The sequence below is a fragment of the Thamnophis sirtalis genome, unplaced genomic scaffold, assembly GCF_051295495.1.
Source record: "Thamnophis sirtalis isolate CommonGarterSnake01/CBP01778 unplaced genomic scaffold, rThaSir2_p1.2 scaffold_9, whole genome shotgun sequence".
Taxonomy (NCBI): domain Eukaryota; kingdom Metazoa; phylum Chordata; class Lepidosauria; order Squamata; family Natricidae; genus Thamnophis; species Thamnophis sirtalis.
Genome location: NW_028261389.1, coordinates 15,246,553 through 15,268,871, shown reverse-complemented (window position 1 = coordinate 15,268,871; position 22,319 = coordinate 15,246,553). Strand labels below are relative to the sequence as shown.

At 40.5% G+C, this 22,319-nt stretch overlaps 1 protein-coding gene across 4 annotated transcripts in view; it reads left to right on the top strand.

Annotated features, from left to right (window-relative positions):
• Positions 1–22,319, top strand: part of CACNA1C (calcium voltage-gated channel subunit alpha1 C) — a 610,648-nt gene that overhangs the window by 130,215 nt on the left and 458,114 nt on the right. For all 4 annotated transcript variants that reach the window (XM_087722897.1, XM_087722893.1, XM_087722896.1 and 1 more), the window contains exons 2-3: positions 4,564–4,886; positions 11,798–11,902. In XM_087722897.1, coding sequence (XP_087579023.1) covers positions 4,564–4,886; positions 11,798–11,902 — 428 coding nt within the window. The remainder of the gene's footprint in view (positions 1–4,563; positions 4,887–11,797; positions 11,903–22,319) is intronic.

The following is a 22,319-nucleotide window of genomic DNA, read 5'->3' as shown; positions in this document are numbered from 1 at the left end:
TCCCCCACCACATCCATTTTTTTACCTTCCAGGTTCCTTCAGGACACCTTCCATGCCCAAAATGGGGCACGGGGGAGGTGTACAGACGTGCACAAACCCCCCAAATGCAATGGGGGCACCCCTGCAAATGTATCCCACCCTTTGGGTGTGTACGCATATGCCCCCTCCATGTGCCCCCCCCACATGTGTGGCAGAGACCCAAAGTCCAGTTGGCTGGCAGGAGACACGCGCACATGCGCAGTGGAGCTGTGGTGGAGTGAAGTGCCCACAGAGAGGGCTCTGCATGCCACCTATCGAACAGGTTCGCTATCACGGGTCTAGTGGTTGAAAGCATTGGGCTGGAAAGAGGGAGACCCTGAGTAAGTCTTGCCTTAAATCAGGGGTCTCCAAACTTGGCAGTTTTAAGACTTGTGGACTTCAACTCCCAGAATCCCCCATAGCAACCATGCTGGCTAGGGAATTCTGGGAATTGAAGTCCACAAGTCTTAAAATTGTCACTTTTGGGGATCGCTGCCTCAGACATAAAGCTTGCTGGTGGATTTTGTCCCAATTACTCTCTCTCAGCCCTAGGAAGAAGGTGGCAAAGGCAAACCACATCCCAAAAATGCTGCAAGAATCCAGAGTGGCTTGAGGACATTGCTCCCGCCAGTACTTTATAGTAACTCCCCCCCCCCGCTGCCGCCAATGAAAAAGAGAAGCAGGGATACCTGCATGTGAAAAAAATATTGGAAATTCTTCTTGTTCTGCTTGATTGTAGAATTATAATTCAAGTTGTTCCTGTGGAAGCTTGAACTAGGCACTTCTCTCTTTAAAAATTAAGCATGCCGTTTCTCTGCTCTAAGACGTGCTCAATAGTACTGCAGCTGATTTCAAAGCGGATGTGTGGGATTTTTCATGCAGATCTGAAACATTATCAGATTTAGACCAACACAAAATATCAGATAAGACAGTGGCAAAGTACTGAAGAGAAGCTAAGGCTGCATATTTGAAGGATAAAGGTTTCTTGAATATTTGACAATTAAGGCTAACAGTATGTTTATTAAAGATGCTTTGATCAATATACTAGTACATTTCCATCTTCAAATCTAGAGGCAGAAAATTGTTTGTGTAATTGATATCCATAAAATCATGTTCATGCCTATGGTAGAAATCTAGATATTTCTGTTAGAAAATTATAGTTTGTTTATTTATTTAAAAGTCTTATATGGACACCCACTGTATGTTTATGGCTAATTTAACAATAATAATACCAAGAGAGCTAATAAAATCAGTGTACAAAATACAAGTTCTAGCCACCTCAGTGGCATTCTCTAACCCAGGGGTGTCAAACTCAAGGCTCGCGGGCTGTATCCAGCGGGGTGTTTAGATCTGGCCTGCGTGCCTGCCATGAAACCAGCAAAGGACTGGCCCACGGTGTTTCTGCTAGTAAAAATGGAGCCCAGGTGGGCTGTGTGGGGCCTCCCTGAGCTCCGATTTTGCTGACAATGGGCTGCAGGAGGTCATTGTTGCCCGAAAATGGAGCCTCGAGCTGGTCATGCCCCCCCCCCCCCGGTCATGAAGTGAAACACAACCCTGATGCTGCTTTCAATGAAATCGAATTTGACACCCTTGCTCTAACCCACCAACAGTCACAATCACTCGGCTCCATCCACAACCTATCCCAATGCTAATGGGAAGATCCAGTTTTTAAACTCCTATCAGAAGCCTAGGAAAATGGTGGCATAGGGATATCAGTGGGGAAATGGCATTCCAGTATGGAATGTGTGCACTTCCTAGTCCCACTAGATAACAATGTTTAAGGGAATGGAGAGTGGGAAGAGAGGGAGAGAGAGAGACAGAGAAGATAATCTGATCCCATTCCATTTTCAATGTGAGAACATTTTGAATTGCACCCAGAAAAAGAACTGGAAATAAACAGACGTCAACAATATTTTATTTGGACATATAATTACCTATGTGTTTATTTATGAATTCTCTGCACTTTGACTGGAGCACTGTACTCCATAATAAGTCAATGTATAGTTACAAGTAATAGTAATTTTATCTTATTTTTCAATCAATCTTGGTTTATTGGCTTAACTTCCCCACCCCCACCCCCCAAAAAAGCAAATTAACTATACTGATTCTTTTCCAGTTACCAGGTGAGGAAGATTAGCTGATCTCAAAAAGTTAAGCATCAGGGTTAATAACTTGCATGGGAGATCATAGAGCAGTGTTTCTCAACCTTGGCCACTTGAAGATGTTTGGACTTCAACTCCCAGAATTCCTCAGCCAGCATTCGCTGGCTGGGGAATTCTGGGAGTTGAAGTCCGGACATCTTCAAGTGGCCAAGGTTGAGAAACACTGTCATAGAGTGATAGGGCTGGATGGACCTTCTAATTAGGTCTTCTAATTAGGTCTTCTGATCCAGACCTCTGCCCAAGGTGGGAATCCAGTGATGGAGTACCCACAATTCCAGGAGGCGAGCTGTTTAACTGGTTAATAGTTCTTATTGTCAGGAAATTCCTCCTATTTACAGATTAAATTGATGCCCTCTTCCTTCTGGCAGCCTTTCAAGTATTAGAAGCCTACTATCATGTCTCCTCTCAGACTTCTCTTTGTTAAGACAAACGTAACCTAATTCCTTTGCACTTTCTTCCTTTAGCCCTCACTAAGGCCCGAAAATTAAACAGCTGAAAACACCAGATTGCAAATGAAACTGAAAAAGTGGGGGGGGAGGGGAAATACATTCCAAAAGAAGTAATTTGGATTACTTTTTAGGTACTTTGTGTAATCCCAGAATCATTATGAAAGGCAGTTCTCGGTGGGAGGGGGGGGAAAAACCCTCCAATAGTGACTTAACGCCAAGTTATGTGATTAAAGTGCAGTCAAATGTCCTGTCAACGTTCACTGCGTGTCCAGTTTCACAAGTTTCTTGTCTTGCCACTTAAATTTCTTTTCTTTTCCGTTGTCATTTCGGTTGGAATAATGTTACATCATTTCAGCCAAAAATTTAATGTGTAATATAGAAACTGGAGCATTGAGGGACAGATTGTTACAACATCTGGGCTCTTTTTCCTAGACTGTCAAGTAGACATTTTGAGCACTAGCATTTTTATTACAAAAGACTTAGGCTGACAAATTAAGTTCTGGAGCTGCAAATCTTCGAAGCTACTGCTGCAAACTGAATAAAAACCCATAAAGATGCATAGAATCGTGGTTGACTCAAACACGAGCAAAGTCTTGTGGGTTGTCTCATGAGGACCAGAAAATGGTGAACATCTGTCTCAAATTAAGAGTTATACACTTTGCCCAACTCGGGCAAGTGATTAGGTCATTTCAGGTTCCCCCTGCAATTCATCCGGCTAAGAATACAATAACAATAAATTAAAAATCTAAGAATTTGGCAGGTGCCTCTTTTTAAGTGTTTGTGCTCTTGCTTTAATCTTGAAGGCGCATGTTTTGAGTTGCATTGTTTCCTGGCCATACGGTGTGATTTGTATACTGGGACTAGCTTTTTGTAATATGGGCAAAAATATTCTCATTTGCATCTCCTCGTTTTTGTTGTTGTGAAATTATTGTGTGCTTGTGGCAAAATTGTGAGGGGATGTTGTGAGGAGATGAGTCCCCAGGAAGGAGGGGGTACATTCCAGTGGAGTAAGTGGCAATCCAGCCTGGGTACTTTGTGTGAGAGAAAGGGGGGTGAAGATAGCACCTCCCTAATAGTACACAGAGTATATAGTACAGTGATGCTTAACCTTTTTTTTAAATATATATATATTTTATTTTATTTTATCAATTTCATATATAATTCACAATTATATGATCTCATAACTGTTATTAATAATATGTATTTATAACAATTTTTCCCTACAGTTGACAATATACTTGAAGATTGCTTTTTTAACATCCCATAGATCCATCTTATCTTACAACGGTTCTACTTCTTCTTCCCTCCCTCCCTCTTTCCTTCCCTCCTTTCTTTTCTCCTTCTCTCCTTCCTTTCCCCCTTCCTTTCCTCCTTCCTTCCCCCGTCCTTCTCTCCTACATTCCCTCCTTCCTTCCCTCCTTCCTTCTCTCCTTCCTTCCCTCCTTCTTAACCTTTTTGGCACCGAGTGCTGAAACTGGAGCAGCTGCGCGCGCTCATGCGCATGTGTGCGCCCGCACGGCAGAGTGCCAGAACCCGGAAGAGAGCAGCTGCCTGTTGCACATGCATGGGGTGGCCAGCTGCTCTTCTAGGTTCCATTGCACACATGCATGCTGGACTAGCTGTCCGTTGCGCATGCATGCGAAGGAATCTGGAAGAGTAGCTGGCAATGGCACACGTACCCACAGAGAGGGCTCCACGTGCCACCTCTGGCACGCGTGCCATAGGTTCGCCATCACGGATATAGTAGATGCAGATGTTAAAGTCATCGGTCTGGCAGCATTTTGTGTGTGTGAAACAGTAACAAACTCAGCTTGGAAGAATTACCATATACCATTCTTGGGTTTGGGCCGGACATAATTGTGGAATAACTTAAGCCATTGGTTGGGCTGTCTTTCTCAGCTTTATCTTCAGTCTCTTCTTTCCTTTTCTTCTAGGTTCCAACTATGTGAGTCCGCGTCCGGCTCTTGCCAACATGAATGCCAATGCAGCAACAGGGCTGGCACCTGAGCATATCCCTACTCCGGGTGCAGCCCTCTCCTGGCAGGCTGCTATCGATGCTGCCAGGCAGGCGAAGTTGATGGGTACTGCTGGCAACGCAACCATATCCACCGTTAGCTCCACACAGAGGAAACGGCAACAGTATGGGAAACAGAAAAAACAGGGTACCACGACCGCTACACGTCCTCCCCGGGCACTGCTGTGTTTAACATTGAAAAATCCCATCCGGAGGGCATGTATCAGTATTGTTGAATGGAAATATCCTTTTCTGGTGTAGCCGTGTGAGAACCGGCAAATCATCAGGTTGCATTAGGGTTGATTGGGAATTGTAAATATAAGCTTGCAGATTAGGGGGGGAGGAAACGCAGATCAGATGGAATAGGCTGGGATTGGTTTCAATCAGATTTAGGAAAGTCAAGAGTGGATATTTATAGACGAATGAAAACTGTAGCACGATACAGGAGTGCTTCCTTGTCTGTTTTATACTCGAGTCCTATATTATTTCTTTTTTTAAAAAAACGCCTATTTATTCCATTATCATCAAAGACAAAAACAAAGAAGAAAAAAAAAGATAAGACTAACAAATATCCAAAACTAACAACAAAGGGGGAAGAAAAGTGTACCAAAAAAGAAAAAAACCCACCAAATATCTAACATTAAACGTAAGAAAAATACATCTAATATGATACATAAGAAAAAATCCACCTGAGCTGAAAGATACATCAAAAATCTAATATATTCCACTCCCTTACATAACAGGTGCACTAATAGTTATAAACTTCCCCCTTTATATTTAACAAAAATACTATATTACATAAATAAATATCCCTGTTGTGGACATCTATTTAATAACTGAATCAACACACAACATTTGTGTGTGTGTGTGTGTACATGCACACACATAGAGAGCCAACAGATTACCCCAAAATTAAAACTAATCTTCAAATGTATTATTTCTGTCTTGATTGGGTAAGGAAACAAGAAATGATCAGGTACTAGCTACCAAAAGAGACATTTTCTATGACCCTTCATAATCTGCTCTTCCTGATTTTGACCTATAACTAAACGATAAACCCTGTTACAAATACCCAATTGATCCAATGAAAATCTGATCCAGATCTTTATCTGTTTTTTTAAAAAAAATTAAACCAGGTTCTGATTGAAATACATGAATGTAGGCAGTTCTGAAATTAAATTTCTGATGAGTCGTATGCCTCTAAGCCAGTGTTTCTCAACCTTGGCAACTTGAAGATGTCCGGACTTCAACTCCCAGAATTCGCTGGCTGGGGGATTCTGGGAGTTGAAGTCCGGACATCTTCAAGTTGCCAAGGTTGAGAAACACTGCAAAGCAGAAGGGATAAATAGAAACCCTCACCATTTTACTGGAGTATTTAAAACAATTCTTTAGGGGAGTTTAAAATGGACTTGTCACTAAAAAGTTCAAAGATATCCTCCAGCGTCTCCTTTTTCTTTCTCCCCCCCCCCCACTATTGTTTGATCTTCTGGATTAATTTTATATCTTACTTTCCTGTACAGAGACGCTCCATATGTGGCATCCCATGATGGATGTCTTAACTTAAGGGGGCCAAGCTGATATTTGTTTATTTGCCTGGCATCTGAGTAACTCTGCATCTCTAGGCAGTTCACACAAGTGAAAGCCTGATAAATGCGCTGGCTGAACAGATGGATGTGTTGCAAAATCAGAGAGTGCAGGGATGAGATCTGGAAATGGCTGAAGAATACAGTTAAAGTTAGTCTCTGCAGAGGAATATTCTTCTGGAAAAACACAACACAGAAACCACTGGAATCCTCCCGGCATCTTGAGAATGGGATCCTTTGCCAGGTTACATATTTGCAGGTAGTCCTTAATTTATGGCCATAACTGGGATCAGAATTTCTGTCGCTAAGCAAGCCAGTTAAGTGAGTCATGCCCGATTTTACAATAGAGGATTTTAAAAAAATCTTCTATCCTTCCACCTTAAATAGACAGTCCCGCGTTTCACGTCCATATAATGTGACTCCTCCCTACTTGCTTTTTAAGAGGCCTTTGGTCACACCCGTTATATTGCTACATACTGTCTCATGTTCTTATCACGCATGCCAAATCCACCCCTGGTTGTCCTTTTGATCTCTACCTTTCACCTGACACCCATATATGCTCGTTACCGTTCCCCTCACCGGGGTAGACCATCTAGTCCGCGTGGAGCTATGTTCTTGGCCTAGCCCAGTGATGGCTAACCTTTTTTGGATCGCGTGCCAAAAGCGGGGGGAGTGCAGGGGGGGAGGGGTCGTGCGCGGGTGTGTCCACACCCATAATGCTATGTGTGTGACCTTAGCACGCATGCGTGCTCCCCCCCACGAGCGTGCATGTGCACGTGACCAGCCTCCCACTTTTGGTGAACCTTTTCACCATCCCCAGGCTCCAGAGGCTTTCTAGGAGCCTGGGGAGGGCAAAAACAGGCTCCTTGAAGGAAGGAAAACAGTCTTAAAAGAAGGCTGAAGTCAGCTGGCGCGCTCTGGAGCTGACAGGGCAACACCTCGCGTGCTCTAACACATGGCTTCGCATGCCACCGGTGGCACACATGCCATAGGTTCGCCATCCCAGGCCTAGCATATTCCTTATATGGATACATTCCTTAATGCTTGTAAGACATATTTTTCTCTAATCCCAAAATTTCCACAATGTAATTATTATAAATTTACCGCAGAAAGCACTTTTTTAACACCCCAATTTTCAATTGTTTTGCCACCGTTGTTAAGTAGATCACTGCAGCTAAGTGAATCACATGGTCATTAAGAAAATCTGGTTTCCCCTCCATTGAAACTGACTGGATAGGTCACGAATGGAAATCATGGACACTGCAACCGCCATAAATTCATACTGGTTGGAAAGCACCTGAAAATTTGTTCATGTAACTGTGGGTCTGCTGCAATGGTCATAAGTGCAAGGACCAGTCATAAGCCCCCTTTATCAGTACTGTTGTTACTTCAAACAGTCACTAAATGAATAGTTGTAAGTCAACCTGTAATCACTATGAACCAATTGCTGGCAAATAAAATCCATTTGGTGATTATATTGCAATTGATGTATTTATTTATTAATTGAATTTAAATAGCCACCCATCTCATTGGAAGTGGCTCTGGGGCAATGTACAACAATGTACACATTTAGTCCTCAACGTACAACAGTTCACTTAGTGACCGTTCAAAGTTACAACACTGAAAAAAGTCACTTATGACTATTTTTCGCACTTACGACCATTGTAACATCCCCATGGGATCACAATTTAGACACTTGTCAAGTGACTCATATTTATAATGGTTGCAATGTCCTCGAGTCACGTGATCACCTTTTTGGGACCTTCTGACAAGGAAAGTCCACGGGGAAGCCAGTTTCACTTAACAACTGTGTTATTAACTTAATAACTGCAGCAATTCACTTAACAACTGTGACAGGGAAGGTTGTAAAATGGGGGCAAAATTCACTGAACAAACATCTCACTTAGCAACATAAATGTTGGGTTCAATTGTGGTCGTAAGTCGAGGACTACCTGTATATGTAACAATATTATCCATGCATTTATACATTATGTGTAACAGTATTATATAGCTGTGATGGTGTACCTATGGCATGGGTGCCATAGGTAGCACGCGGAGCCATTTGTTAGAGCACGCGAGGCGTTGCCCTGTCATCTCCAGCTGACCTGCCCTTCATTTTCAGTCATTTTTCGCCCTCCAGAGGCTAAGCCTCCATAGGGCGTAAAACAACCCAACTGCCAAATCAGAAGTTCAGGGACGGACTTTCAGGCTCGTAGGGGCGTTTTCTGCCCTCCGGGGGGGGGGGAGCAGGAAAACCATTTTCGCCCCCCCTAGGCTCCTAGAAAGCCTCTGGAGCCTGCAGAGAGCAAAAACAGGTCCATCATGCACCAAAATCGGGGGGAGGGTTGGAGTCACATGCACATGCGTGGGGGGGGGTCACGCACCAGAGGTGGGTTCCTACCAGTTCGCACCAGTTCGGTAGAACCGGTTCGTCAAATCTACCGAACCGGTTAGAAGAGGTTCCACCAGAAAGGAGGCCACACCTACAGAAGAGGTTCCAAAATTTTTTGAAAGCTACCACTGACACACACCACACACACACACAGACACACAGACAAAGAGACTTACACAGAGAGAGAAAGAGAAAGGAAGAAAGAAATAAAGAAAAAAAAGGAAAAAGGGACAGAGAGACAAAAGGAAGGAGAGAGAGAGAGAGAGAGAGAGAACACATGGCCGGTAAGCCACTCCCACCAGGTCACATGGCCAGCAAGCCACTCCCACAACGGAGGCCACACCCACAGAGTAGGTTTGAAATTTTTTTGAAACCCACCACTGTCACGTACATAGAATTATGGGTGTGGGGATGCCCGTGCACAATCCCACTGCACTCCCCCTGCTTTTGGTAAGCGATGGCAAAAAGGTTAGCCATCGCTAATATATAGCTTTTCCTGAACCTCCTGCCTTCTAGATTTGCTGGGGCAAAACTTTCTGGATTCAATAACCATGTTATTGTAATCCTAGCCCATCTGGAAGGCTTCAGATGACCATTGTTTTAGGAAAGGAACAATCTCCCGGTGCTTCTGATGACCAGACCTTGGAGGAAGAAACATGGCGTGCCTCTGCCATCATGTTCAGCTTGTGCATGTCTGAAAAAGTAATTTGGGATATAAAGTAATGGAACGCATGAATCTTTAATCTAATGCCTTCTGCCTACATTGACTGACCAGATGCCTCTGAGAATCCTGTATAGGTTTCTCCAACTTCTTCATATAGATGCAGAAATAGTGTCACAGATGTAAAACTATTATGAAATGATAAAAATGAGCTTTATATAAAAATGCTGTCTCTCTCTCAAATCAAGACTTAGTAAAATTCCTCAGTATAGTAATTATTTCCTGGACATTCATTAACTTATATTTCCTTTTACTAAAAAAGAAAAAAACCCTACTTAATCCCTTTCAAATGTATTCCTATGAGAAATTTAAAAGCATTATAATCTATTTTAATTAAAAAAAGGAAATAGTGGAACAGAGATTTTGAATGGTTAAGTCATTATGCAGGTCAATGTAAAATTACGAACAAGGCATTAGCTATCTAAAAGAACTGGAGCAAAATTAACCAAATGTTAATTGCTTGCTTTCTCTAGTTCAGAATGTCCTTCTTTCCCACAGTTCCATATTTCAATCTGATCTTTAACTTGCAAAAGTGGCACAATCATATGCAAGAAGCCTATTTACTTTGCAGATGCTCTATGGTAAATAAATAAATAGATTGATTACTTGGGTACATGTGTTACTCCCATTCTATAAGAATTCATCAGTCTGATTCAGAAAAGTTAATCCAGTTTGGTTCAAATTAATTTGGAAAATGATTCAGGTCCACTCAGCTTAAAACTCAATTGTTGAATCGGCTCTGGGTCATTTACAGAAACATTCAACTTGTTTGAATTGATGCAAAGCCACATAATTAGATTCAATAATCAATTCAGTTTGGAGAACTGATCAAAATCATTCTTGTTTTGAATCTCTGCATCAAGTACTGTATTTGCATCCATCTAATGGCTGTCATTTCCAGATCTGTGTAGGTTCCTGCTTTGATATATTGTTTTCCAGATGATGTTGTCTTTATACAGTTCTGTTCCCAGAAACTGCCATACTACAATTTATATTCGTGCATTTGACCTTAAAGTGTAAAAACACAATGCTATAGGGAAGAAATTTATATTTGAATTTCTGCAGTGCCAGATTCTTTCGTTTTATTCATCTCTACTATACAGAACTACAGGAAAAAAAAACCAGGACAAATTTGGAGAGGGGAAACCAAAATCAAATTTTGATAGAGTTAGGCCAGTTTTCCTCTTAAATGCAGATATTCTGTTATGAACTATCAAAAAAGCAAATGGGTCAAAGTAAAATATTTTAGGGACACATTGCTATATCTTACTTTTCCCTAACATCATGCATAAAAATGCAACCAAAAGGGAAAAACAGGATAGAGCAGATAACAGAGAATGAGGTCACAAACTTATTTAAGTCCCTAGAGCAGGAGTGTCAAACTCAAGGCCCAGGGACTGGATCTGGCCTGCGTGGTGCTTAGTTTTGGCCCAGAGGGCCACTCTGGAAACAGCAGTGGACCAATCCGCGGTGCCTCTGCCAACAAAAACGGAGCTGGGGGGGGGTTCGTGTGGACCCCCAGTCCCTGTTTTCGGCCTCCTTTAGAACTGCCAGCAAAAATAGCTTTTTGCTGGCAGAGGGCTAGCCAAATAAACTTAAAACAAAACAAAAGGAGAAATGTTTCCCTTTTTGCATTTGAGCATGTACGAAGGTACAGGAAAGGAGAAAGGGAAAGACAAAGAAAAAGAAGGAAAGATGGGAAGAGAGCAAGGAAGGAAAAATAAGGAAAGAGAGGAAGGAAGAAGAAAGGCGAAGGAGGAGGGAAGGAAAAGAAAGGAAACAAGGAAGGGAGGAACCCCCGACATGAGTGATGTTGAGCTGGCCATGCCCATTCTAGCCACGCCCACCTCAGCCATTCCTACAGCAGCCATGCCCCCCCCCAAGTCCCCCAGAGGTCAAACACAACCCTGATGTGGCCCTCAATCGAGTTTGACACCCCTGCCCTAGAGCTTCTTGGATATTCTTCCTTTGTATAAAAATATTTTCCAAACTTGACAGAAATAAGATGCAGAAAAACACGTAGAAGTCAAAAGAAGGCAGAAAAAAGAGTTCTGAAAGTTGCCTTTCCTGAAATAATAGATGAGGATGAAATTATATTGGGAATGCAGTTAGAGATAAGACATTTAGTTGGAAGCCATTTGCTCAAAGCAGCACAGCAAAGATGGAAATATATAAATTTCAGGTTAAATAAAGACAGAAAGAAAAAAAGCCCAAGGAATATGTGTATTCTGGCACGCGACTGGCCGACTGTGCTTTTGACATATTAAGAAATTTGGCTGGGAAGGTGAAAAGGCACTTTAAAGGCAGGTGTTTCTTTTCAAAATAGAAAAAAAAATAGAACAGTCTTCTTTAAACAGAATCCTTTTTAACTTTTTCCCCCCTTTCCAGCATAATTAGCTTATATGATTTAAGTTTTGATTTAAGAAACCAACTATCTTCCTTAACTCCATTCCTCAGACCATTTGAAATTATTATTTTACTGACTATTTTTGCCAATTGTGTGGCCTTAGCTATCTATATCCCCTTTCCAGAAGACGATTCCAATGCCACCAATTCCAATCTGGTAAGTCTTGGTTTATGCTTTATGACTTTGGCAGAAAAATGATCTTATTCGGAACACAAGAAAAAACGGCATTTGAAAGGTTGAAATGCCATGTTGTAGTCACGGATGGATTTCGGGCAGTAGAGTCTTGGATTGTTTGATTGTTTGGATTAAACCTCACTTTTGTGTTTTGTGTATGTGTTGTTGGAACATTGCCTGTATTCTTTATATTTCTTCAAGCAACGGAGGATTATTCATTTTAGCTAATAAACAGTCTTAGTGTTAAGTTCAAATGTTTGACAATATGACTTGTGGTGTATTTGATGTATGGTAATTGATTTTTCCCCTTTCTTCTTTTGCTTGAATTTCTCTCTCTAAATGCAGTGGCAGTGCCATTGGCTCAGTGTGGGCAATGTTTATTATAGAAAAGAAGGAAAATACATTTGTATCTCAGTTTTCAAGTATGTAGAGGCAGTCCTCAACTTACGGCCACAATTGGGACCAGTATTTCTGTTGCTAAACAAGGAAGTTGTTGAATGAATCAGACCAAGTTTTACAACTTCTTTTGCCATAGTTTTTAAGTGCATCATGTGGTTGTTAAGCAAATTCAACTCCCCCCACCTCCTTGACTTGGCTTCTTGGAAATCCACTGGGCAGATGATGACCTAACCTTGGGATACTGCCTTTGTTGTAACTACACTCTGGTTGCCAAACACCTGAATTTTCGATCATGTGACTGTGGAGATAGTGTGATCGTTGTGAATACAAGGACCAGTGCTAAGTCCATTTTTTCCAGCACTGTTGTAACTTCAACCGGTCACTAAATGAATGGTTGTAAGTTGAGGACTACTTGTAATTTCTTCTGAGCAAAAGAAAAAAACCAAAGATCCCAAAAGCTAGTTTGATAGAAAATTTTAGATAAGAGACTTAAAGTTGTGGCTGTATTTAAAGTAGTTTCTTGCAGGAAGAATGACAGATCTGTAAACCTATAAAACACCTGTTAAGGATTTCCTTATCATAGGAAGCAATTTTATTTGTAATTTGGTCCCAGTAATATCGAATTGTTTTTGTGAAGACTATTAGAAAGGCAGGATAAAAAAAAAATACTGGAATAATTGTGTCAGTTCAGACTTAATTCTGTCAGCAAGTCAGCAATGTTAAATATTCATGTGCAAATACTGATCAGTGATCACTGATATGGAAATAGGATCTGCTAAATAAAACAGCAACTTACTAATGTATATCGCATACTCTAAAAAAATAGAAAGAAAAACAAGTTACTAAATTTCTTCTTGAATAGACTGAAAACGTGACTGTGATTGTGGACTTAATCATGGACAATTTGTTAAACTGATTGTGGGAAATTACAGAAAACTACACTATTAATGTGCTTAATACAATGATTATGTGAAAATTTATAATATGTGTTATAACAAGGCAAGTTGACAGTGGTGTCATATCTAGGCTGCAGAAATCAAGATGACAAGTAGATGGCAACAGAGATACAGCAAAAACTAACTCTTTGATGCCTTCTAGTGGCTGCCTTGAACATATCAGCCTAGACATAGTAGCAGTAAACTGCGACAGTCCAGAAGTTGCTTGTGAAAGTATTCTAACACTTTTAAAAGCATTGGAAAATGTAGAAAATTAGCTTGAATTTTCTTTGATATCTCTTAGTGTTATTGCTGCTGTTATTTTATCATATAGCGGTGTGTATATATACATACCATACATTGAACATACCTAATACTCCTCCCTCCTATTTTCTGGTGGTTGGAGTTTGTTATAGTTGTAAACAATGTTGTATCAGCCACTTGTTTATAATTGATACCTAATGATTTGGGCCAGAATATCTGAAAGGCTACTTCCTCCTATTGGAAGATGCTTTTAGCTGACCTTCTTGGTTTCTATTAACCAAATTTCTTTTTGGTAGTAAGAAAGATAAACTTGGTTAAGAGAAACATGGGATGCATTTTCCTTCTGGTGCCATTTCCACAACTTCATCTCCCCGCAACTGTAGAATTTATAACCTTGGGTAAGTTAGCTTGCCATTTTTGTTTACTTTTAAGCAGATCTTAAAACATTCTGGTTTCCCATGGATTTTTGTGATACAAAATGTGTTCATTGTTCTTTTAGTTTTAAAATTATCTTTATTTTTTTCTTAATGCTGCTGTGCATGGATTTTTATTTATTTATTTATTTATTTTTCAAAATTGCTTTAAATTAAACGTTATCACGTTGGGACAACGTGTATGACCACCCAGAAATGTCATTTTAAATGATGAACTAAAATAAAACAGCATAAAGGTGGTGCTAGATACATCTCTGTCTGTTTCCAAAGTCTGTTCAATTACATGGGATAAACCTGCAGAGAAAGGGAGGGAAGAAAATACCATTTATATTTATCAAGAACAAACATTTGTTTACAAATCCACTAATCAATTAAAATAAAATAGGCATTTCATGTGTAGTTACACGGGTAACTTATATTTTTCAGAGGCTGATCTCCCCCCCCCCCTATTTCTGTGTGGTTGTAAAGTGTCCTTAGTTTATTCTTTTCGTCTACTTACTGTATCTGTCAAATTCTATGGTATTCAGGTTGAGTATATTACAGTTGCTCTCAGATAGCTATCATCCATTCCTCTGCTCTATTCGTTGAGTGTCTAGTATTTTATTTGTCTTTGGAAAGCACTGGGCGAGACAGCAGGTATGGCTGAGACAGAAAAAAGCTGCTTTAGAAATACTGCATCCTTTAGAGATGGAAATCAAATACAATTGGAAAGAAGAGCTGTTTTGTTGAATACAATTACCTCCTGAAATTACTAAATATGACACTTCTACAACAACCACAAGGTGAAATATAGTGGCTCCACACCAGATTGTAGATTTATGTATGTGGGGAGAAGGTTCCCTTGAATCTAAGTAGCATCTAAAGATTAACTTGCAATTCAGTAGGGAAAAAAGAGGATTTCCCTCTTGTGGAAATGCTCAGTCAGACAGGAACAAAAAGGACAAGATTTCGCTTCTTGACATGTAGTAAATTTATATTCACACGAGTACAGCTCCTTAGATGAAAGCCTGTTTACTGGCACAAGCTGTTCAGTTTTCATCACAACTGAATCCAAAGGATGCATAGTGTGATATCAATTGATTTGACTACTTCCTTGCTTTTGTTGGATGGTAATCCTAAGTATAGGTAATAAGATAGAATAAATAGAATAGAATAAAGGTAGTCCTTGCTTAGTGATCACAATTGGGACCTGTAACTCCATTGCCACCGTCACTAAGTGAAATAGCACATGACTGTGATAGACCTACGTTAAGTGATTCACTTTTGTTGTTAAGTGAGGCATCATAAATCCCTCCTCTTTACAAAGTGCCCAAATGTCAGGCATGTGGATGTGGGGATGCCAGACGGAGCATAAATGCAAAGAATAGCTATAAAATTACTTCCTCAGTCATGTCATAACTTCAAATGGTTGCTAAGTGAGGAGGTCAGAAAGCGTGATCTCCCTGTAATGGGATTCTATAGGGAACAAAATATTTTATGGGCATTGATAAGAATACGGAATAAGTTTTCCCACACAGCGACGAATCCAAGAATTTTTCCTGTGGTACCTAGAAAGTCAGAGTTTGAATCTTGTATCTGCAAATCATATGCTCAAACATTAGTTATGTTTATGGGTTCCTCCCTCAACCAGTGGGGAGTGAATGTGAGTACTGTTGGCATTTTATATTGTATTGTGAAATTGTGGCTTCATTAGAAAACTACAATCTATCCTTAATCTGTCCTTAATGGCAGAAGAAATACTTCCGGGTTGTATTCTGATGGGACGTTTCAAAATTAATTTGGACTTGAAGTTGCTTACCTAAACAAGTTCTGCAGTCAGAATTGCGGATAATTTTTTGACAGATTTTTGATGCAAACTGAAACACTTGTTGTTAGTTGCGAAGTCGTGTCCGACCCATCGCAACCCCATGGACAATGTTCCTCCAGGCCTTCCTGTCCTCTATCATCCCCTGGAGTTCCTTTAAGCTCATGCCGACTGCTTTGGTGACTCCTTCCAGCCACCTCATTCTCTGTCGTCCCCTTCTTCTTTTGCCCTCCATCTTTCCCAGCATTAGGCTCTTCTCCAGGGAGTCCCTCCTTCTCATTCGGTGGCCAAAGTATTTGAGTTTCATCTTCAGGATTTGGCCTTCTAAAGCGTAGTCAGGGTTGATCACTGGTTTGATCGCCAGGGACTGAAAAACTGCCCTATGCAATTTTTATCTCTGAGCTGTAAAGTAGGAATCTGGTTTACAGCTTAGAAAAACCAAGAATGCTGTGATGATTGTTGGACATGCTGCATTGGTTGGAATCTGGAGGGGTACAGAATTCTATTTGCAGATGGCTTTTGCATTGGGGAGAGAATTGGCCACACTTGCACTATAGAAGAGGAAGAAGATTAGCAATGAAGTGGGAGCAGAAAGAAGAGGGTGTCCTTAAAGCTAGAAAAAGTCAAGGAAGTTGTGCTCTAAAAGGAGATGTATTCGATGGGATGCCTTGCTTGCATGTAACTCTTCTCCCTCTCCCTCACGTTTGAATGACTTAGTTTGGAAGGCCTTCGTTATTACAACAGGGAAATTCATTCAAAAGCTGTACTGTAGTTCGGGGGTCTCTCCAGATAATAATTTGGCTACAAATTATGTGTAATTGCTATACATCAAAAGGATGGGGAACAAGGCATTTTACCACAAACTCACTATTCTGTTATTCCCCTCACAACCCTGTTTCCCTGAAAATAAGACCTTCCCGGATAATAAGCCCAATCGGGCTTTTGAGCGCATGTGCTAAAATAAGCCCTCCCCTGAAAATAAGCCCTCCCTGAAAATAAGCCCTCCCTGAAAATATTGCAATACAGCAGCAGCCATGAGACGACCACGCTCGCTGCCTCCTGCACCTCAAAAATAATAAGACCTCCCGAAAAATAAGGCCAAGAGCTTATTTCGGGGGGAGGGGGGCAAAAGAAAATAAGACCCTGTCTTATTTTCGGAGGAACACTAACTATAGTGCAAGTCTGGAATTTTGCGAGTTGAAGTTGGAAAAAGCTGAGCTTTTTGAGAAGACCAGTAACTTAATTATGAAGTGATAAGAACCTTTCTTTTTTTTTATGTTCACACCAGTTTATGTACTCTAAAGAAATCATTATTTTGTTATATAATCTTTATAGTCTGATTTCGTATGGATCTAGGACATGTACTGATATAACACTTGTTCCCTTAAAGTATTCAGTCTTCCATCTCCGTTTGAAATATGTTTCAATTTTTGCTGCAGCATCCATTTTACAGAAAACTGACCAATGACAAATTCAGGAAGCACAAAGCTGTCATTCATGTGCTCTCAGCTGTTGGTTGCTTTGTGCATTATAGTCTTCAATGAGGGTGTGTAAGTAAGAGTAAATACCTTGCCTTTTAAAAATTAGATTTGTATTTGAAACACATTAAGAATCTGAAGCTGGTATGTGCTGAAGCCCTGCTTTTTAAAACAATGTTGTTAACTAAGTGGCTGGTTTCACACGCCATGCTAATACCAAACCACATTTACTCTTCAGCAATAGGTATGGTTGGGGGGGATATATTTAAAAAGGTATATATTATATAACTCCCCAGAATGGTTGGCGGATATAGAATAGAATAGAATAGAATAACAGAGTTGGAAGGGACCTTGGAAGTCTTCTAGTCCAACCCCCTGCCTAGGCAGGAAACTCTACACCACTTCAGACAAATGGTTATCCAACAACTTAAAAACTTCCAGTGTTGGAGCATTCACAACTTCTAGAGGCAAGTTGTTCCACTGATTAATTGTCAGGAAATTTCTCCTCAGTTCTAAGTTGCTTCTCTCCTTGATTAGTTTCCACCCATTGCTTCTTGTTCTACCCTCAGGTGCTTTGGAGAATAGTTGACAGACAGACCCTCTTCTTTGTGACAACCCCTGAGATATTGGAACACTGCTATCATGTTTCCCCTAGTCCTTCTTTTCATTAAACTAGACATACCCAGTTCCTGCAACCGTTCTTCATGTATGCCCTCAAGGTTGACTCAGCCTTCCATCCTTCCAAGGCCAGTAAAATGAGGACCTAGATTGTTGGGAGCAATAGGCTGACTGTGTAAAACCGCTTAGAGAGGGCTGTAAAGTACTGTGAAGTGGTATATAATTCTAAGTGCTATTGCTATTATGCAAGGATTAGCAGTCCTCGTCTCCATGCAGCCGAAAGAGTTTGAGTCAGTTTGAGAAAATTGAGACTGGCCTGCATGTTAGGATTGTGGAGCAATTGTTATAGAACCATATTTCCCAAGCAATTGTGTGCTGAATGGAAGATAACCGGCCCCCCAAATAACACAATTATAGCTGTCCAACATAGGCAGTTAGAGGAAAATAGTTCTGTGTTGTTGGGAGCAAGATTACTAAGTCTGGTTGATGTCATACCATGATGACAACCTAATGAGATTCAAATAGTTTGCTAAGCTGATTGTTTATGCCTTCTAGGACACAAAGAGATCCTGATTTCAAATTTTATGACCTGTGAAAGTTACCATACACAGTCTGTGATAAAAGCAAAATGTTGATGCTTTCGTTTAAATTAAAAGACTTCTGCATTCGTATTGAATATTTCTACGAGTGGATGAAAGTTACTTCCTTTCATTCTTTTTCTGAAGATTGTACTGTATTTTTAGAAGCATGTAGATCAGTGTTTCTGAACCTTGGCGACTTTAAGTCCTGTGGACTTCAACTCCCAGAATCCCCCAGCCAGCACAGCTGGCTGGGGAATTCTGGGAGTTGAAGTCCACAGGACTTAAAGTCGCCAAGGTTCAGAAACACTGATGTAGATGGAATTGTTGTATCTTGCTTTCTTGCCATCTTGAAATGCCTTTGAGATTGCACATCTAACCCTCCCTGCTTTGCTGAGTGGCGGTTTTGTGATGGCGGTTTTGTGCCCAGCCGAGATGTTTGCTCTGTGCTAGGGTTGAGTTTTGGAGAGAGTCCTTGGTATTCCTCTAGTGCCGTAATTCACACAAACACACCCAGTCCCGTTTTTGGTCCAAGGAGGCTGCAAGGAGACTTGCTAGGCCCAAAGTGGGGCACCGAGAGGGTCGTGCATGCATGCTCGGGGGGGTGGGGTGCACGAGGGGGGTATCGCATGCACATTGCGCTGTTTTTGAAAGACTTGTATTTAGAACAATCGAAATAGAATATTGTGGTGATGGGGTGACTCAATAAGTTTTTTTTTCATTTTATGTAGTTTTAACATAACCCAGATTTTTAAAAAAATCCATATTGGGCACAGTACCTTTCAACTTAACATCAGTGAATTCCATTTAAGGTTTTCTAGAACTTCTCAGTGCTGAAAAAGGTAAACTAAGCAAAAAAAAAAAAAGAATGACAGATAATAATCATGTTATGGAGCCTATCATGCACTCTTAAGATGAAATACGGAGGCAAACTTCATATATTTCAATTAGATTTTCTCAAGTGATGAAATGGTCTCAGGTTGCAATAAGCCTCCTAACAGCTGGTGAATGAAGAATAGTTGATTCTTCATTTTTGAAAACATAAAATATGGCTGACTTTTATGAGCTCTAGCCTTAAGTGAAATGCACAGGTGTCTTAGTAGGTGAAAGACAATAATAATAATAATAAAAAAAACACGAAACCCCAGACTACATGGCTACATTTACATTAAAAGTGCTGGAAGTAATTTTCTTTCGTGTAAAAAGTAAATAAACATTTGATTCTGTTGTTCAATTCTTGGGGATTGCATCTATGTTTCCTGGCAATGTTATACAAATTGTTTGTTTTTCTTGTCTTCCTTAGATGAGATAACAGAAAAAATAAAAAAGAACCTAAATTAGTGAGCTTTAGCTATTAGTACCTCCAGTAATTATGCCATATATTTATATACTGTATATACGTGTGTGTGTGTGTGTCTGTATGTACACACACACACGTATATATATATAGTATATAAGTATATGAGGCATCTCTCATAGCAGGGTAGGAATGCAAAACATATTTAGATGATAAAATAATATGGCTGCAAAAGTGGAATAAAACATTTTGAAAAATGAATGTTTAGTTGATTGATCAGAAATAGTGTTATAATTTAGATCAGAGGTGTCAAACTCGATTTCATTGAGGGCTGCATCAGGGTTGTGTTTGACCTCGGGGGGACCAGGGGCCGTGGCTAGGATGGGCATGGCCAGCTCGATGTCACTCGTTGAAGCTCCATTTTTGGCCGTGATAGCCTCCTGCAGTGCTCTGCCAGCAAAAACAGAGCTTGGGGGGGGGGGGTGTTGCATGCAGCCCGCCCGGGCTCTGTTTTTGCTGGCAGAGACATTATGGGCCAGTCCTCTGCTGGTTCTAGGGCAGTCCCATTGGCCAGATCTAAGCACTCTGAGGGCCTTGAGTTTGAAACCCCCTGGTATATATAGAGCCAGGAATGAATGAGTAGAAACACGAAATACAAGAAAGAAAAAACTATTGCCTCAAAACTGTTATGTATTTAGTGGGCCTAGGTCATCTTTTTTGAACTTAAGAGTGTGTTGTGGTAATTAAAGCTGTTTAGCTTTCGTTTCTCCCATTACTAACAATTTGGCAGACAGAATAGTAAGATGAAAATTTAAGTGAAAGTTATAATGGAGCTTCTGGCAACTGGTTACTCCTGTGAAGTTAGTTCTACACCATTTGTATTTGTCTGATTTCTCTGTTTTGAAAATGGAATTTATATAAATATAGTGGGCTGCATTGTCCCATTTTGGATTTGAAGACATTACACTGTGACCCTACATAGCAAGTGTAATTTGATTGCTGTATCTGGGTCACTTTTTGTGATTGTGGAACTTGAGTCTTCTGGCTGTGATGTCAACACCTTTTGCTGTCGAAGCTATATTCAGCACTTGCAAGATCCAGATGCCCGATTCTGACAGTGCTTTCCAACTGTAGTGTTTCTGCAATTCCCTAGCTAGTTGTGCTGGCATCCATACAGCTGCTTTTTGCTCTGCCTTGTTAAACTTTAAGTGATAGAAAATGCTGGGATTTTGGAAGGTTTTTTTGCCTGCATGCCTGTAACTTGGTGGCTGTGAGGTCTTCATGGAGGAGGGTGGAGGGAACTGAAGTGGGGGCCATCTGTGTGTGATAGTCACTATCTAGCTTGCCAAAATAGCAGCCCCTTTTTAAACTATGAATCCCCTTAACCAAAACATAACAGGTTTATGCAACTAAAGTTATTTTAGACCACAAATAATGGGATATGCATCAGTGGTGGGATTCAATTTTTTTTTTTACTACCAGTTCTGTGGGCGTGGCTTGGTGAGCGTGGCAGGGGAAGGATACTGTAAAATCTCCATTCTCTCCCCACTCCAGGGGAAGGATATTGCAAAAATCCCCATTTCCTCTTGATCAGCTGGGAGGCAGAGAATAGATGGGGACGGGGCCAGACAGAGGTGGTATTTACCGGTTTTCCAAACTACTGCGAACTACTCAAAATTTCCACTACTGGTTCTCCAGAACTGATCGGAATCTGCTGAATACCACCTCTGATATGCATGCTACATTAGATTTTTAGTCACATGATGCCATTTTCTTATGGGTGGGGTTTATTAAAATATTGCACCTTGGGATCTCCCACTGTTATAGCAATAAGTCATTGCTGTCTATTTAAAAGTAATCATTTTATCTAAAATTACTTACAAACAGTGCCTCTCCTTTTACATCTTTCTGTTGAGATCTTATTAGATGCTTGCTATTTTGTTCCAATGGTTGTTTTGGTAGTGATTGATTGGTATTTATGCTTTTGCACGATATGGATGGCATGGAATGACCTTTTAGGTGAACCATTTTGTACCAATATGAAATTCTGTCTGCAAGGTAAATTGATGCAGGAAGAATGAAAATAAGGCAACGTTCCATGTCCTAGAATGTAGTCACAGAGCTATAATGTCCTCAGTAATTTATTGAGGAGATGGACTGTTTGTCAGTAGTAAATTGTATTCTTTGTGTGCACAAAGGATTCTTGATTTGGATTCTGGATTCTGCAGTTACTCAGGAGAGAGTCTATGGGAGTTTATTCCGTTTTATGAGTTTAACAATAATTGTAATGGATTGACCGAGATAATTTCTTGTTGAGGGTTCAGTCTAAGAGCTTGGGAAGGGAAACCCCTTTCCCATCCAAAATACTGTCCATTACAGTTGACTCAGCCTTCCATCCTTCCGAGGTTGGTAAAAGGAGGACCCAGATTGTTGAGGGCAATATGTTGACATTTGTAAACCATTCAGAAAGTGCTGTAAAGCACTATACAGCAGACTAGACTAAACCAGAATAAACTAGAATAGAATAGAATAGAATAGAATAGAATAGAATAGAATAGAATTCTTTGTTGGCCAAGTGTGATTGAACACACA